Source organism: Cnephaeus nilssonii (assembly GCF_951640355.1).
Source record: "Cnephaeus nilssonii genome assembly, chromosome: 10".
Classification (NCBI taxonomy): domain Eukaryota; kingdom Metazoa; phylum Chordata; class Mammalia; order Chiroptera; family Vespertilionidae; genus Cnephaeus; species Cnephaeus nilssonii.
This window is the reverse complement of record NC_137081.1, coordinates 49,782,186-49,801,660: the sequence shown is the minus strand read 5'-3', so window position 1 is coordinate 49,801,660 and position 19,475 is coordinate 49,782,186. Positions and strand designations below refer to the sequence as shown.

Below are 19,475 nucleotides of genomic sequence, written 5' to 3'. Positions count from 1 at the left end.
TTTTCTTTTTCTTCAGAGGTGTGCTTTACTAACTTCACCTGTGCTTTACTAATTTCCAATCAGAACCCATAATTTTTTTCTGTATACATATTATAATTTATACCGGTGGCATAAAAATTACCACATATTATAATCAGCTATATAGTTATGTGTTTCCCACAGAAGTCAGTAAGTTATTTTGTCTCAGATTTGTCTTTGTATGTATGTATGTATGTATGTATGTATGTATGTATATATGTTTATCTACCCAGGTTCTGGGTTTACCTGTAGGATTGTCTCTACTTTTAAAATTTCCTCCATAGAAGAGGACATAGTGATGAACACAGAGTTAGAGACTAAGACAAACATAGAGATAGAGAGATACTCCTTATCTCTATATAGCAATTTCACTAATCTTAAACTTCCTCTGTCTCAACTGAGGTCATTTATTACTAGACAGTTATTGTACAGAGTGATTAAATATTAAGAGTCTGAGACTAGACCTGGTTTAGAGACCTGGCCTGTCATTTACAAGTTCTGTGCTAGATAAAAGTTCTTATAACCCTTCTAATCTTAATATTTTTCATCTATAAAATGAGAATCATCATTGTTTCATGATTGTTGTGAATGCTAAGCTTATGCATGATAAACATTTAGCATGAGACCGGACATAACAGTCTGCCTAACAAATGGTAGCCATTTCCAAATCGTTATAACCCTTTCAGTAATTACATTTATTAGAAGACCAGAAACAATTTTTAAAGAAGCAGATATTGGGAAATAATAGCATACCAATACATTTTTTTTGCATACCAATAAATTTAATTTCAACATTTTTTTCTAATTTCAACATTCAGGTTCTAATAATACTGAAATACATATAATGAATTTAATATGATTTCAATGAAAATAATGTTTTTTACATGTTGTTAATACATAGGGGTCTCTGGTAAGCTTACTAACATTAATTTTACTAAATTAAGTGAATAAAAGGAAAGCACAAATTTTCCCAGTTTTGAATTTTGAGCCTGAATGAATAAACTATAATGCAAGACTCATTTATAAAGGTGTTTCTTTTTATTATAGAAAGTTGCCAAACTGACTTGCCAAAGAAAAGAAACAAAACTTAGTGTGGTTAACAGGTTGCATTTATTATTTTCTCTAAAGTATCTAAAAAGTAGAATATATTGTACGACTTTTTTAAAAATAATTCTTTACACAATATTGGTCGGTTAGTGGCAAACACAGTTTACAAGTAAAAGATATAATTTTCAAACTAAAATCAGTTTGTGGTCTTTATGGAATTTACAGAAGCAAGTTAAGATTCAGTTTAAATATCGGAAGCAGTATCTGCATTAAAGCACTTCCAAGACACAGAAAACTGATAAGCTTAGATAAAGCACCAGGTCAACAGGTTACCAAGTTAACACTGATCTCTTATGGTCCCCATCACATACCTGATGGAGAGCAGGAGGAGAAAGGGAAGGAGCACATAGAAAAAAACAGAACCCTGAAGTTACATTTGCTTAGGGGACCAGGTTCCCCAAAGGCATCTTGGTCAGGTTAATACATTTCTGAGGAGCAAAGATAGTTAGATTATAATAGTTAAGGCTCAAGATCATGCATTCATAATAAAATACAATTGATATTTAAATGGCATTGAATGTCATACAACATATTGAAAACTTGTCATTTACGCTTACAGTATAGATATTTTCATTTTGAATCCTTTAGGACTTTATAGGCACATTGATAGCAAATTTTATACAAAATTAATAAATTTCAGGATCTCAAACTTAGTGGATGTGACTGCATTTTTATGATTATATCGAAAAATAATTTTGTGCCTATCTTTTCAAAATAATTTTAATACTTAAAATTAATGTTTAGGGTTTTAAAGTGTTTCAGACATAAAACATTTTACAAAGTAGTTATGTATGTGATGAGATAGAAACAACAAAGAACTTGGAATGATAAATGAGTAAGTGTAAACTAACTTGCATACATTAATGTTATAAAATCCCACCAACAGCAAACTTACACTTTGATCTCCTAATTCAGAGTTCTCACAGTTTCTTTGATCATTTTCTTTCTCTAAATTTTAAAGAACCATAAAATACAGCCAAACGTACTTCAAATTGGTCAGTTTCCCAATGAAATTGGCCAGTTTACCAGGATCAAGACACTGTGAAAATCCCTAGACACAATGGTAGCCCTTGACCCTTCTAATTCATATTATTATATGCATTTGCCAGATCTTATATACTCAATGTTACATTATGGATAAATAGTAAAATACATCAGGTCTATGATAATGTAAGACTTGAGTCTATTAACATAGCCTATTATATCATTTTAATAAATGTATACTTTAAAAAAATGTGTTTCCCTTATTTTTCTTCTTCTAAGAATCATTCTGTTGAAGAGCTGAGCTTGGGTGGAACTAGCCAGAGATGAGAAACCAGGAATCCAAGAACAATGAAAAACATGAATTCCCCTTCCTCATACCAAAAAGAAAAGAAAACAACAACAGAGCTCCAATCAATCTTTCTCCAATGTGGTCTGATTCAGCCCAAGGTCTTTGTGATTGATCTTAAAGGCACTTTCTAAGAACTGCCCTTCCTCTTCCCCCAATTGGCATCTGTGTAGCTGAGATCATGATTTAATGGCTTGTAGCATTGTACTGTTTTTAAACACTATCCTACATTAAGAAAGAGGGGACTTAAATCCCATCAAATTAAAATATACATAAAATATATAAGGCCCTTTCACTACTAATCTCTACCACCCCCTCCCCATTCTCCAGAGGAAGCACACACTACGTAAATCACATATAGAACCCAAGCATTGGGTTATCAAATGGGAAGTTTAAACCACTTTAATTCACTACAGCGATTTAAAGTGTTGTCTTGGTTACATTGAATACAGAGGGGTAAAACGGTGAATTTAATATAAAATCTTGTGAAAACAAGCTTAACTTCCATGAGTTGTAAACAATTGGTGATTAAGTGAAATCTTTACTATCTCTAATCTTTGCTTTTATTTCTGTCTTAAACTGTTAACATTTTTGCGATATGTAAAGAAGGTGAAAAGGTGGTAAATGGAACTAGATCTGGCTTTGAATAGTTGGTTTTCCTAAGCTTTCTCAAATTAGGCATCTTCTTTGGTAGCTTGAGCTTCCCTGTCATCATCTATCATATCGATATCTGATGTTTTTTTGTCACTTTGCCTCAAACGGTAACTTTTATAAGCACGCTGAATGATGGTTGCGGAGATTGCCTCTTGTTTTCGTTTCAGGGTAGTTGTAATTGGCTCGTATGTGATCTTAAAAGGGTTAGCTAAAATAAACCCCGATTCCATCTCTGAGAGAAGTTTCTCCATCCTCACATCTTTACCCACAACTCGCTTTGTAAAAGCAAGTAAGATGTCCAGGCAATGAATTCTGTCCCCAACAGCCATTGGAAGATCCATGGCCACTAGCTGGCCCTTGTTTGGTTTTGCCATGAAAAGAGGAGCATCCAGAGCAGCTGCAAAATCTGAAAGCTTGCTAGAATCTATGTACTGGGTCCCATCAGGGTCAAACCTCTTCCATACCTGAAAGAATTTCCTAAAATCATCTTCACTCAAGGTCTTGGCCCTTTTTTTAGAACCAATATTTACAAACTCCATAATAAGAGCAATGTACATGTTCACAATGATCAGCCATGCTAGGAGGATGTAACTGACAAAATAAATAATGCCGACAATGGGATTACCACAATCTCCTCTCACCTGGGTCCCGGGGTTAATTTTATCAGGATCACAGTCAGACCATTTACTGTTAAAGATTGCATTGAGCATCCCATCCCAACCAGCAAATATTGTAACTTGGAAAAGACAGAGCATACTGCTGCCAAAGGTTTCAAAGTTGGACACATCATTAATTCCAGCTTCCTTTTTAACATAGGCAAAATTGTACATTCCAAAGATGGCATAGATGAACATGACCAGGAAGATGAGAAGGCTGATGTTCAACAGCGCGGGGAGGAAGAGCACCAAAGGGAGCAGCAGGTCATGGAACACCTTTGGCCCTTTCCCAGGACGCAGGATGTGGACGATCCGGGAGAGAACCACCAGTTGCAGGACGGAAGGAGGTACAAGGTAGTATTCTCCTATCAGAGGCAGAAGTAGCCCTTGATGTGGGGAAAGATAAACCAGGCAATCAAATTATTTAAATTTCATGGTATTTAGAGGAAAATAAATTTATTTTACACTTCACCTTTTTCTATAAGTTAAGATAATTTTATTCATCCTCCCGATATAACATTTAGCACACATTGAAAGTTTGGGTTAGCGTTAGCCAAATAATAGTTGTGGCAATGCTCAGAGTATCTAGTAAAGTTTGGAGGAGAATTCTTTGCATTATCACCTTAAGAGTATTATGTCTCAAGTACTTCTAGAATAACAGAGGGCATGAATCTATAATATAGGACAGTAGTCATTTTTTTCTGATCGTAGTTGAATCAAGAAATTTAATTCAATGCAACCTTTATTGGATACTTAATTAAGGTGTTGCGCAAATATGCAAAGATGATTAACGTGGCTCTGTCCTCAAAGATTTTGGAATCTTTAGAGGTAGACATTTAAACCAATTATAATGCAAAGCAGAAAAATCTGGTTGATAAATGTAATTACAAAAATGTTTTTTATTGAATTTATTGGGGTGACATTGGCTAACAAAATTATACAGGTTTCAGGTGGACAATTCCACAACACATCATCTGTACACTGAATCCAGTGACTCACAGATTATAATTTAATTTATTTATTTCATAAACAGTATTTGGGCCCTTGGGAGCTTTCAATGTGAATCGAATAGCTGAGTCTTTGCCTGGAACAATTTTTTGGCAGTAGTGGGTGAATGAGGGAACTCTGAAAGTGAAGACAGAACTATAAAACAAGGTGAAATTATAATTGCCATAAAAAGCATGAGGATGTTCTCTGGAAGTACTGGAGGGGATGTGCTTCATTTTGAGTTGAAAAGGTGGGGGAGGGGAGAATCATATGAAGCTTTTATCTGAGATGGCATGCTGTATCTGGAAGACTCAGGTCTCACATTCTTTTGAACTTTGTCATTACTAATGTTGGCATTCTCTCTGACGTTCTGTCTTATCTATACCCTCATCTTCAGTGTTTTAATGAACCTTCTACTCTGACTCAATTTTTCACTTCTCCTCAATCTTCCAAACTCTTCCATTATGCAGGAGTATCCCCTTTAATATAAGCATATTTTTCCACATCCTCTAAACTGCAGACAGCTCATTCTTTCCCACTCCATATTTCTCCTGGTAGAAAGATGGAATAAGCAGACATCTTTTTTTTCTTTACAAAGTGATTTCCAGACACCTTTCCTTTCCTTTCCTTTCCTTTCCTTTCCTTTCCTTTCCTTTCCTTTCCTTTCCTTTCCTTTCCTTTCCTTTCCTTTCCATCATGTTTAGAAAAAAATTAATTTCAACTCCTTGTGGGTTATGTTATTTCACAATACCATCGCCTACCATTCCTGACTCTAGGATCTAGTCATTTCTCCTCATTTATATTCAACTAGACTCTTCAGTACTTGGCTCATGTTGTCCTTTCCATCTCAGCACCTACCATCAACAACCCATTCAAAGGCCAGTTGCTCAGTCGTTGGCTTTTTTAATTTTAACAATTTTTCTTTAATGGCCACATTCTGGACCCATGCAGGATACCTGCCTTCCGAGATCTCAACTCCTAACAGCTTTCTCTGACCGCAGTTTCCTCTCTTTCTGATTCAGTAATGCTCACTTCAGTCTCATAAGGCTCTTTAATGCCATATTCCTCCTTTACCTTCCTACCCCCTTCCTCTGCCTTCATGCACTTTCAGTCAAACGTCTTGTACTTGCCTGTCAATAGTAGTTGCACTGTTTCCACTACCAGGTGAATGAGTGGATTTTCTGGAAGCACAGCTGGGCTGACAATTTATCTACACTTTTTTTACTGCTGATACACACAATAGTACTTGACAATAAATATTAAATATTGTCCCTATTCTCATGGAGCTCACATTCTAGTATGTGTCTTATAGGAGGCAGACAAGAAACAAACTTTTCTCTGCCTAAAACCCTTTTCTCCTATTTTATTTCTTGGCTTCCTCCTTATCCAATAGTTAACTTCTGCTTTTTCCATGAAGTTTTCTCTGACCTCTACTTACTGATTCGGTGTGCTGCTGTAACATCCCTTATATAACCTTTTCCTCAATAGCACAGTAAAATGCACCGTTAAATATCTGCACGGGTGCAGTCCCTGGCCTGGCTGGCGATCAAAGTGCAGCATCTGGCATGGAAGGGCAGATCCCAGCTGACCTCTGGGCCCTGGGCAGCACCTGGGCCCCCAAGCCCCCACATGCCCCCCTCCGCCTGAGTCACGGCGCCCGAGTCCCCACGGGGAGATGCGGTGAGCGTGGCTGGACGCCGCGGGCCGGGGCATAGCGTGGGCCTCTGGGCCACCCAGCGGCGCTGCATGGAAGGCTGGTGGGCAGCGTGCTCTCTCCTGGCCAGCCTCCCAGACCAGCTCCTGCATGAGAGCCCGACCAGCCCCTGCGGTCCCAGCAGCTGCAAACCAGCTCATCCAGAAGAGGCTGCGCAGGTGCAGGGCGGGCTCAGATGCCCAGCACCTGAGTGCCCCTTGCCAGCGCTGCATCACCTATGCCCGCTATGTTCCACGCCACCCCCTGGTGATCAGCACACGTCATAGCGAATGGTCAAACTCCCGGTCAAACAACCACCAGAGGGGACAATTTGAATATTAGGCTTTTATTATATAGGATTATAAACTATGGGCATACAGGAATTATGGCTAACTTGTTTACTAATGAGTTCTTTGAATATAATGCAATATCCATTCACAAAGAGGATAATCAAATACATTAGTTAAGTCAAAGACTGAGGTCTCCGGAGTAAAACTAGTGACCTAGAGCATTAAACTCTACTGTTGTGAAAGCTGTAAGTAGTTTTAGAGATTAGAGGAAAGGGAAGATAGTGAGCTTGAAAGTTTATATTATGCTATGATATATAGATATTTAGTGTCATCCTAGAAAAATAATATAGTTGATATGCTGAAGAGGTAATTAAATATTTACCTGGTGGTCTGTGAAGTCTATGTACTAATTCAAACACTATTTTTTAATAGTTTATATATGTCAGGCATGTGTACAAACATTTTTATATAATATGCAAAAATGTAAAGCATTTGTGTTGGAAATAACTGCTTTGCTGAGTAAGAGGAGACATTTACTATAAGAACTTGCCTGAATTAATATTACTACAAATGAAAATCTGATAACATGAGATCTTACCTGTAATAGAGAAAATGACCACTATAAAATCTAAAATGTTCCATCCACTGGTGAAATAGTTACAACGGAAAGCGATGAGCTTCAGCACACATTCTCCAGTGTATAGAACGACGAAAAGTAGCTGAAGCCAGAGGACAGCGGTATCCATTTGTCTACTCTGTTCATCACTTTGTATCATAAGGGTTATTGCTTGGAAACAGATAAGAACCATAATGATGATATTAAAAGCTTGACTTGTTACCAAGTCAAAGATGAATCTTTGGAACTTGTTCTGTGGGTGAAGAAAAGGGTGTAATAGTCATATTAATAGGATATCTATACATACACATAGGCTTTAGATTTATATCTCTCCTCCTAGCATAAATAGGAGAGTAAGTCAGGGCCTAAGTTTTTACCAAACTAGAATTATAGCACACAAAGCAAACAAGACCATCAAAAGCTTTGCCAAGGAACACATTTAGAAAAATTTTTGTCAAAAGCATCTGTTGTTAAGAATTTTAAAAACATGTTTATTTTAAAGATGAATATATTAAGGAAACTTTTTTAGAAACTTTAAAAAATCTAGATGTTTTCTTACTCCTGGGCGAGGTATTGTTTTTCGAGAGTCCTCATACATCAGCTTCTTCAGTGCTAGATATTGTTTCTCCTGTTTTTCTGTTATAAAGATATTGGAGCCTCCCTGGTAAAGAAATGAAATAAAAATATATTAAAATCAGATTTAACCCAAATTTAATTTTATATTAATATTCATTTTGGAAAGCTTGGTAATGATTGATTTACTCTTTAAAGAAAGGCTTAACTGCAATGAAATAAATCACGTTTAAACACGTCTGATTTTCTGCACAAAAATCCATATAAAACATATATGGAATACATATTGGTAGTGATTGATATCTAGTTATCTTTTAGTGCACCTTCCTGTGGGTGGTCAGCCTATTTTAAATTTTCAGTTTACTGAGCTACCTCTTGTTAGACCAAGACAAAGGGGAAAGGGAATCTCTAGAAAGGTGTATCTTTCTAGAAATTTGACCACCGACCTCTCTAATCCCATCTGATTAGTAGAGATTCAGAGTTGTTTGTTTACCAGAATCTGCACATAGCTAAACTTTACTGACATGGCTAAACTGTACTTTTAAAATTAAACGATTCTTTTCTTTGCTTTGTTAGAAGACTTTCCTCCACCAATAAAAAGTAGGTCCCTGTGGTTAGAATAAGTAGACATAGATGAATTCTGAAACCTTTGCAATTTGTAGAAGCATTTACATGAAAATGGGACCAAAGAAATGGTTCAATTCTGCCTCTGAATTCTTTCTAATTAAGCACTCCTATTTAAGCCACCCAATTCAAATGTATGACTCTCTCTACTTCTAGCATGAAAGCTACTCTAACTGAGAAGATGACTATGCTGGTTATGACTCTGAAGACTGAAAATTTCAGAGAGGAAAAACGTGTAGTCTTCACATATTTGTGCAAATGCACAATGTTTTTTATTTCTTAGCATGCCATTATTTATGAACATACTAGTACATATAGAAACACTTAAAATCTTTACTTTTTAAACTTGTCTGTACACATTTGAATATAGAAAACAATGTACAGAATGAACATTTTAGTAATGTTTATCAATATGCAGGAACATCAATCTTTTTTTAGGTGAGTACCAAATAGAAATGACATTAAGTTGAACCCAAAATCAATCATTTGAAGCAGGACATTCTTATAAATGTGTTTGATATTTATACTTATCTTTATTTTATGCTTGTTGAAATTAGCAAGAATAACACCGACCAGCATAGTCAGAGGAAGAAATAATCCAATGATAATAAAACCAATAAAGTAACAATACATGTAGATATTCGCTTCAAAATCAGGCTGCATATTTACCTAAAAGTGAAGTTAAAAAATAAACAAAATGAGGAAGAGCATAGTGGATTTTTAGAGCAGTGAAAATACTCTATATGATATTGTAATAATGGATACATGTCACCATACATTTGTCTAAGCCAGGGGTCCTCAAACTTTTTAAACAGGGGGCCAGTTCACTGTCCCTCAGACCATTGGAGGGCCGGACTATAGTTTAAAAAAAACTATGAACAAATTCCTATGCACACTGCACATATCTTATTTTGAAGTAAAAAAAACAAAACGGCAAAAACACCCGCTGTGGCCCGCGGGCCGTAGTTTGAGGACGCCTGGTCTAAACCCATTGAATGTACAACACTGAGTGAACCCCAGGGTAAACTATGAACTTTGATTGATTATGACATGTCAATGTAGATTCATTCTTGGTAAAATATATATATATATATATATATATATATATATATATATATATATATATATACATATATATATATATATGTATATATATATATATATACACATATACATACACACACACACCATTCTGGTGAACGATGTTAATCACAAGAAGACCATGTATGTGTGGAGGAAGGGGGTATGCGGGAAATATTTGTACCTCCCTCTCAATTGTGTTGTAAACCTAAACCTGCACTAAAAAGAAATTCTTTAAAAGTAAAAATGTATAAAAAGTGAAAAAAATAAGAAAAATATTGGTACTGACTTTTTAAAACATTAGATTTATAAAATAATTTCTGACAAAAAAATCCAACAATGCTACTTGAGGTATGTTTCCTCTTTATTCATTGGTGAAGGGATATCATTACTTTGTTTACTGTATTTTAAAGTTTATTGTATTGGTTTAATAATTGTTATGAAGTCTGATAATCCTTCAAGTGGGCTTATTGGGCCTCAACCATTGTATACAATCCCGAAAGGACTTCATTGTCCATGAAATACTCAGTCTGAACAGTATTTAACTTTTGTCTAGCATAAGTATTTACTTTTACACTGTTAATTATTGTTCTTGCCGGTGCCCTGTTCTTAAATTAGAAAAATGACTTTGCTTGAACTATAACGACTTTAGGATTATATTGTACTTACGCCAGTAGAATCAACAGCTGAATTCATAATAGTGATCCATCCATTAAATGTTGCCTGTAAAAAATGGCATGTGTTTAATTCTTATGGAAATTTTATGCTTCATGGCAAGTTATGAATCTGTTATTAATATAGTAAAACATTTGATTAGTAAGACTGACTCCACTTCAATATATTGTGTAACTGAGATTCCTACCATTTTCATTATTACATTTATGTTGTCTGTTAACAAATATTTAAAACTACTTAGTGTAACTGTAGTTGGTAACCTAAAATATTTTAAGATAGTATAAATAGGAAGGCAGACATATAGGTAGAGAGATAGGTAAATAGTAAATAAATACATGCTGCTCAGGTATCATAGTTACTTGTAACTGCTATTGCATGTGCTTTTCTATGGGGGAGCCAAGACAAGAATGGTTCACCTCCTCACATCTGCTAGATGTTGGGTGACTGAGTAGTCATTCTTCAAAGCACTAAGTAGAAATAAAACTGTAGTAACCTGAGTTGGACCAAAAATTGTGACCCTAGTACATGATCAGTGATGGAAGCAGGTTTGGCCAGTACCTGCCATTTCCCCAGTCAGTCCTGCCTTCATCTCTCCTGCCTTCTCCAAAAAGTACAGGAACTGTTTCACTTTTGTTTTTCCAAATGAACTTATTTGTTTATAACATGTATCTATGAACAAATAATAGCTAAAATAATTTATAACCAATTCTATGAATCATCCACATCTTGTCCTTATGCTTACCTACAATATGGATGCACATGTAAAAGATAATAAAATCAAAAGCACACTTACTACTTGAAGCAATGAAAGGAAACCATTTCCAACATTATCAAAGTTCAGTTTTGCATTCTCCCATGGCATGGATTCATTGAATACAAGACTTGCACATTCACTCCCATTACTGACTTCATATGTAGGAAATCTTTCTCCACTTGTTGGGTCAATGCATTCATAGAACGTGCCAGCAAATAAGTTTACTCCTATGATGCTATAAGCCAGCCAGATCATAAGGCAGACCAGAAACACATTCAAAGCGGGTAAAGTTGTTTTCATCAAAGCTCTCACAACCACCTGGCATATAAAAAGCAAACATGTAAACTTTAGGTAAGAAATGTGAAACTATTTTGATTAAATTGGGAATGCTAATTAATTTAATGTCATATTGAAATAACAAAAAAAAAGGTTATCTTTAAACCACACACATGCTGGTATTTGAATAACCAAAATAAAAAATTTCAATTAAAAGAAATACATGAAAAATCCAGATATTCTCAAAAATTTTTAAGTAAAAATAACCATTAAAAAAATAGAGCTAATTAGTATAAATGCTAGAATAAAGAATTATTTTACTAATTTAACACACGCATATCAACTATTGTGTGAGAAATGGGCAAGACAAATGAACCTGTATACATGTATAAGATTATCTAGAAAGCATATGAGGCCCTGGCTGGGTAGCTCAGTTAGTTAGAGCATCATCTTTTTTTTGTTGTTGTTGTTAATCCTCACCTCAGGATATTTCTCAGTTGATCTTTTAGAGAGAGTGGAAGAGAGAGGGAAAGACAGAGAAAAGCATCGATGTGAGAGCAATACATCAATTGGTTGCCTCCTGCATGTGCCCTGACCAGGGCCCAGGCTGGGGAGGAGCCTGCAACCAAAATACATGCCCCTGACCAGATTCAAACCAGGAATCCTTTGGTCCACAGGCTGACTCTCTATCTACTGGACCAACTGGCTAGGGCTAGAGCATCATCTTGATATGCCAAGGTCAATGCCAAGGAGGACACCAAGGCTGACACCAAAGTTGTGGGTTCAATCCTCAGTCAAGGCACATATAAGAATCAATCAATGAATGCATAAACAAATGGAACAACAAATCGATATTTCTCTCTCCCTCTCTTCTCTCTCATCAATAGAAAGCATCTAAAATGAGAGTAAAATAGGACCAGACATAATTGTTGGGGAGTCTAACCTTCAGGATGAACAGCCTACCTAGGAGAAAGTATAGAAGTGGCAGAGGACATAAAAGAAGACCAAGAGATTGTAGATCAGTGAAATCAATCAGAAGACTGTTCCAAGAGACATGAATAAGCAGCTAGCCTCACAAATTCACAAATCACTTCACTGAATCACTCTATGTCACTGTGAGATACTCCAGAGTGGAAAGTTTGGGAAGTGAATTCACTACCTACACTTGAATTAACAGAAATAGCCTATAATCACTGCCTTCATTTCCTCAACTCCCTTCATTCTTTAATATTACAATCAGTATTGTATTTATTCTTAATCACTCCACTAATGCTGGTATGGCAAATGTAAAACCAGTTGTTATATCTAACAGAATATCTTCGATCTTTGCTATAGAGAGGAACATTAATGTGAAAGAGAAATATCAATGGGTTGCCTCTCTTACTCACTCTGACCAGGGATCAAACCTGCAACCTTTTGGTTGCACAGGATGATGCTCAACCAACTGAACAACTCAGTCAGGACAATCTTTGCTATTTCCTTATCTTTCAGTTACCATTTACACTTTTGACTCTCTTCCCTCGAAATCACTTATTTTTCCTTTTCTCTGAGTCACCATTGATTTTCTTTTCTACCAGTCTAACCTTCCCTTCCCTCAGTCATCACTGGATACATATACATTTGCCTGTACTTTCTTGCTTATAGTCCTTAGTTTTCTGGGCTTGAATTAATATCTTGACTTTTAATTATGGTTTCAAAAAGACTTTATTTCTAAAACTAAGTCACAAATCCTTTGTTGACACTTTAGGTATTTTGATAGGTCCACTGATGCCTCTGATGAAAAAATGCCATGCCTGTTAGTAATTGCACATATGTAAGAATAAAAGCCATGGATATGGTTGACCCAAATATTTCAACAGGGGGAGCATCAAGACCCAAAATTCATTAAATACATAAAATATTAATTTTATAATCATGTAGCTTCCTTATATAATCAGTGATATGTCTTCAGAGATCATTCAACTACAGAATTTCCAGAGGTTTCAATGAAGCTTAAGATCTAGAACTGACCTAAGAATGGCTACTACTAATATATACCTGTCCTTGAATTGTCCATGGCTACAATCTCACTGCCATTCTAGTAAATGTTTGACATCAAATAGTAGAGTGCTTAATTTACAACAAGTAGAGGGAGCTTTCCTGGCAAATATCTTCCTACTTTTCTCTAAATTAGGTGCAGACAATTTGCTAATAGAGGCACTCTTCATCCCGTGTATCTAAATTTACTAGAGAAAAAAACAGCGCTGGTATTATCCCATAACATTTTTTACAGTAACAAAAAGTTTATTTTAGCTACATTAATTAACATCTCTCTCTGTGTTTTCCAGCTTCATGGAGGTATAATAGACAAATAAAAGTTGTATATATTTAAGGTGTACAAAGTCATGATTTGGTATATGTATACATTATAAAATGATTCCACAATCAAGCTAATTAACCACATCTAGTTCTTTTTTGTTTGTGGTGGTGGTGAAAACACTTCAGATCTAGTCTTGGAAAATTTTAAGTATACAGTATAATATTATCAACTGTATATAGTCTCCATGCTGTACATGAAATCCCCAGACCTTATTCATCTTATAAGTGAAAGTTTATGCCCTTGACCAATATCTCCCTTCTGTAATTCCCACCCCACAGTAATATGAGTTAACAGGTCATGTGTAGTTTACAGCCCTAGCATATTCTATAAAAAATTTCTATGTCTATGTTTATGCTGGAAATTTAGTTGTCTTGTTATTTAACCTCTTCAACCACATTTTACTTTTCAGCTTATTTTCCTCCTTATTTTGGTTTAAAAGCAAACCATTGGGGATAATACCACCTGTGGGCCTCAATAATGCTGTTAAAAAATATTTCATAAGTTAACCAGGGACATGAATAATTGTATTAGTTATTATTTAATTATTAATGATAATCCCATAATTCTTTTTTGCATATTCCTAGAAACTGGAAAAAAAATTACTGCAATAATACAAAGCCTAACTTCAGAAAAATTAACTAGGTGACTTACATGAAAGGAATATCAAATACTACAAAACTCAAAGGGATTTTCTTCAGGTTTAACAGGAGACAATTATAGTTCCTCTTCAAAGGCAACTTGAGCCTAAGTCTAAAATTCAATTCTCACGTCCCTAAGTCATGACCTGTATTTTACTAAAAACCGTGTAGCTGTATGTTTTTAAAGATCAAACCAAACATTTATGATCAGTTTGCATAGACATTTTCATTCTAGTAAACAATGAAAACATTTCTAAGAAATATATCTGGATAGCAGGAAATCATACATAAACTTGCACAAATACATACAGTCAAAACAGAGGAAACTCTGATCTTCAGTAACATGGGAAATGGCAATGGTTCTGATAAAATAAGTGGCAGATACTGTAAAGAGCACGTTATGAAATTTCAGTCTCCAAACACAGAGGGTCCCAGAATAACCAAGTAACTGCAGGGCTGAAGGGAGGTGAGCCATTCCTGCCTGGAATAAGGTTTCTATGTTGTACATCAGCTCCTCACGCCCTCAAAGATGGGAGGTAGTCTTCTAGTCATCTTCCTGGTAAAACCAAAAGAACTTCCAAGATTCATTCTTGCCTTGTCAACATATAAGTTCTCAAATTCAAAATGTTTCAGCTCTTCAACTACAGCTCAGACCCCAGTACATGTTGTGTGACTTCTGGCTCTCCTCTCCCAACAAGAGGGAAATGCTCCTCCCATGAACCCAGGGAATCTACAGCTACCTATGGTCAGCTTCTCTGTGCTGTCCAGCTCCTCGCCCTTCTCAGGGTCCCGGCTCCACAGGGCTGCGTGCGGGCTCTGCTACAGGCATCAGAGTGACACCAGGCCCCTACTCTGTGCACCATCATCTGGGGCACAGTCCCCCGCTCTGGGGTGTCTGGGGCAAAGAGGACAAGGAAGAGGATGCGAGGACTAAGAGGGAGCTGAGTCCCACAGGGAGCGATCCTCTGAAAGGAGGTGTCACCCCGCCTGCTCCTGCAGCAGCAGCGGACCCCTTTCCTGTGGGGACCAAATGTTGGGGGACCCTACGGCGCAGGGTGGACCCCTGCTCTCCGCTGCTGGCCTCTGGATTCCAGAGGCTCTGCCCCGGAGCAGCACAGGTTGGGCATTTGATCCAGGAAGTGTTGGTTCACAACCTTTGGAGTTTCCCCAGGTTGAATTCAGAACTGTTCCCCTCACACAGGTTTGTTTGACAAGCAAGGGCACTTTGGAACAAGGCTAGTAGATTTCTGCCGAAAATATTTTCTCTCAACTATTAGGGTTTTTGTTTTTTTGTGTTATACTTTTGCTTATTTTTATTAGTTTTCATCTTAGGAACAATAAACACCTAAAATCCTAGTAAGCAAAGCTAATATACCAGTACTCTTCATCTATACTTTTTGTAGAATATAGGATTTTTGTTAAAGATATAAATGAGAAGATTACAAAACTGTACCTCTGTGGAAATTTAGTAATTTTAAATTAAAAGTTATAGATTAGTTTAGGAACGTTTCTCTTACCTTCATTCTTTCAAATTGAGACAGAACTCTAAGTGCCCGAAGGAATTTAATGGACATAAGTAGTTTTAGTTCCTGAGATTTGCCTATTAAGTTCAGACAAAATACCTAGGTATGTGAAAAATAAATAATTAATAGGATTTAGTGTTAATTTTAACAGAAACAATCTATAAAATAAACTTTTCATTTATTACAAAAAGATACATAGTCAAAGCCTAACAAGAAATATGCAAAAGCTTTACTATATATTTCAATCCATCTTAACAATGACTTATAGAAAGGTATAAGAATATCATTTTGTGTTAAAATCACTTAAATGTTTTAAAGATATCTTCTGGTAATAATACATATTACTAAAAATAAATAATATATATTGTTTATTATTTATTATAATTTACTTTTATTATACTTTATTCTTTATTATAATTAAGGATTAATACTTATATCAATTTTTTAGTTTGTAATTAGATTAAAAATCAGTTTCATGATTATTTCAATATAATTATAGTATACAATTTATTTGCTGAAACAAAACTTTGAATATATTAACATATTCATCTGTATATAAATATAGTTAAGACAATATACAGAATTAGATTTTAGAGGTAAGGCATCAAGAAAGATATAAATATTGTTAAGTACAAAGAGTAGAAATATGGTAAGGTTATTTTTTCAAAGTAAACATATTTGCATAAAAACGATTAGAGATTAATAAATATTAATAGAGATTGAGCAAGGTGGAAGAGTTATGATTAACTTTTATTGTGCCTTCATATTTTCTGTAATTACAAGGCAACATAAATGAAAAATGTGGAAGCAAGAATATCAGATGGGAAGCTATTGCAGTGATCCAAACGAGGAATTTTGGTTGCTGTGGTACTGGTGAAGGGAATGATATGTATCTCATTTTGAAAATATAATTTAAAAGTTGAGCAAATAGAATTTAATTATTTTAGGATGCTGATAATTTTAAAATATTATGCAATAAGCCTAGTTTGTTAGCAGTGGGTACATAGGTGACTGTTAGAATAATCAAGAAATGAAGTGCTGAATTTTACGTTTTAGAATGAGAAGAAAAGGATAAATATTAAACATTACAAATGAAGAAATATGGAATGTTGGTGACTAAAAATGTATATAGAGAGATAAAGGAAGATACAAGTAAATGGAACAGTAAAAGAGTAAGAGTAAAGAAGCAACAGCAAATCAAATAGTTCTAAAATGTTGTTTTGCATACGTACAATAACAACCATGAAGTCCAGCCTGTGCCAGCCATTAGTGAAATAGGCTTTAAAACCATATGCCACCCACTTTAGAAGCATTTCCAGAATAAAGATGTAAGTGAAGATCATGTCCGCATATTCCAATAATATTTTAATGGTCTTTCTTTGATTGATATATATGTCTTCAAAAGCCTATGGGGGAAAAATTCACGGATTAGCATACATGTAATTTCTAAAACATTTTTTGCATGAGGGGAATGGAATGCCACCTCTAAGAAGCAGATGGTGAGCAAAGTCATAGGTTGTAATCTCAAGGACTGGTTCACTTTTCTTGCATTTATTCACATACCCTTAAGTATCATTTTCTGATCCAAATGCCTGTAACAGACATCATTAATTGATCCTAGAACCACTTTTTATAGAGATTGAACATGACTTCATAATTGTTCTAAATAGTGACCAAATAAGTTAATCAACCTTAATATAAAAGGCAGTATTTTCAGTCACATCTGATGTGGCTCTTATCTCTAATTCCATGTGGCCAATGTACAAATATATGCACTTGCTAATAACAGAGCAGATATTGTTTTTTAAATGTTTTTAGAAATCCATAGTGTTATTATAAGAAAACGTCACAAAGCTTGTTTCACTGCAGGAATAATCAGGTATACCAGTTAAAACACACAAATATGAAGTAAAACTGTAATAGTTTCTCTAAAGCTTCTCAGTTTTAAAAGGTCAACCTTGGTTTTTCTATGAAGGATGCAAAGTTTAATAATGACATTCAAAGCAATTTCATGCTGCTTTTATTTTAGCGCTGACAAAAGGCAACAAAGTACTAATAATCTCAGGCAGACTTGTATCAAAGTATATTCAAGGTTAAAAAGTAAACAAGGATTAAAATAATCTTATTCAAGAAATGGTGTGATTTTCATAAACCCACTGTTAAACAAAAGTAAATATAAAATGACAATAGAATTACTGACTTAATTGAACCAATTATGGAGTAAAAGTGTCTATAAAAGCAAATTATAAGTATCATTTAAAGTTACTTTAAAGGACTATTTTATTACTAGAGGCCCAGTGCACAAATTTGTGCACAATTGGCATCTGGCCGGCCCTCTCTGATCATGGCCATCAGGGCCAGCCGGTTGGGGGGAGGGGACATGGGAGATTGGCCAGCCGATCCTGCCCCTGATCAGGGTGGGGGGAGGTGATTGGGGGTGGGGCCGGCTGGGAGGAGGGGCCACAGGAGGTTGGCTGGCTGGCCCGCCCCTGATCTGGGCAGGTTGGCTGGCCGCAGTGAGTGTCATAGCGACCAGTCATGCCAGTCGTCTAGTCGCTTGGCTTATATATATATATATAGATAGATAGATAGATAGATAGATAGATAGATAGATAGATGTGTATTTATTTTTTGAATAGGCATATAATGCAAAACAATATGATAAGATGTACAGAAGTCTCCATTTTAATTTAAAATTTTAAATAACAGGCAAAGCTAATCAATGGCAGTTGAATTGCACATACTGGCTACACATATGGAGTGGGGAAGTGACTGTGGAGAATCAGAATGTGGTTCTGAATTCCTGGTAATGTTCTGTTTCTCAAGCCAAGTGACAATAACACAGGTGCATTTACTTTGAAAATCCTTTATACTGTACAATTATAATTTGTGTGGTTTTTCAGAATGTGTAATAAATGTCCATATAAAGTCTACTTAAAAACATATGCAGTACAAAGTATGGTTCCCAACCATTATTTTATCTTCTCTATCCTGTGCACCTCACAGTTAACTATTTCTTATGCATTCTTCTCTGATCTTCTTCAATCAAACAAAGCAAATAACATACATTCTATTACTCTTGTTTTCTTACCTAAAATGTAGCATGTAATACACTTTATTCTAGATCTTTTTTTTTTCATTTCTTACCATATCTTGCAATATCAGGATGCATACAGCTCCTGCACTTTTTAAATAGCTGCACAGTATCCCACTATATGATAATCCCATAAACACCTGTTATGGACTATTTTTGCTTTTCAATCCTTTGCTACTATAAAAAATTATCCTGTGAATAGCTAGAAGTACAGGGCATACAGAGTCCAGATACTGCTTGTTTGAGAGATTTAGGAGAGTCTGAAGCATGAACCAAGACAGACCATTCATATGGTAAAGCCACTGGAAATGCGTTGGGTGAGATGAAGTCTCAGGGAATCACGAGGGTGGGGCCAGGTTGATGGAGACTCAGATATGGTCCCTGCCTGCTGGCTCTTTCAGGGTGAGGCTCTGAAAAGGAACAATAACCTCTTCCAGCACTTCTGGCTGGGAAAAAGCTGTCCCTCCAGCTCTTGTCCTGATGCTGGACAATTCAGTTCCTCCCTGTATGTCCCTGATGACTTTGAAG

At 35.7% G+C, this 19,475-nt stretch overlaps 1 protein-coding gene across 1 annotated transcript in view; it reads right to left on the bottom strand.

The window, feature by feature from the left end:
* Window positions 1-924: 924 nt before the first annotated feature.
* SCN7A (sodium voltage-gated channel alpha subunit 7) overlaps window positions 925-19,475 on the bottom strand; it is an 87,701-nt gene continuing 69,150 nt past the window's right edge. The window contains exons 18-25 of the mRNA XM_079782442.1: window positions 17,086-17,259; window positions 15,848-15,952; window positions 11,097-11,375; window positions 10,298-10,351; window positions 9,080-9,217; window positions 7,911-8,015; window positions 7,334-7,604; window positions 925-4,151 (exon numbers count right to left, since the gene is read on the bottom strand). Of these exons, the coding sequence (XP_079638568.1) occupies window positions 3,130-4,151; window positions 7,334-7,604; window positions 7,911-8,015; window positions 9,080-9,217; window positions 10,298-10,351; window positions 11,097-11,375; window positions 15,848-15,952; window positions 17,086-17,259 (2,148 nt within the window). The 3' untranslated portion in view covers window positions 925-3,129. The remainder of the gene's footprint in view (window positions 4,152-7,333; window positions 7,605-7,910; window positions 8,016-9,079; window positions 9,218-10,297; window positions 10,352-11,096; window positions 11,376-15,847; window positions 15,953-17,085; window positions 17,260-19,475) is intronic.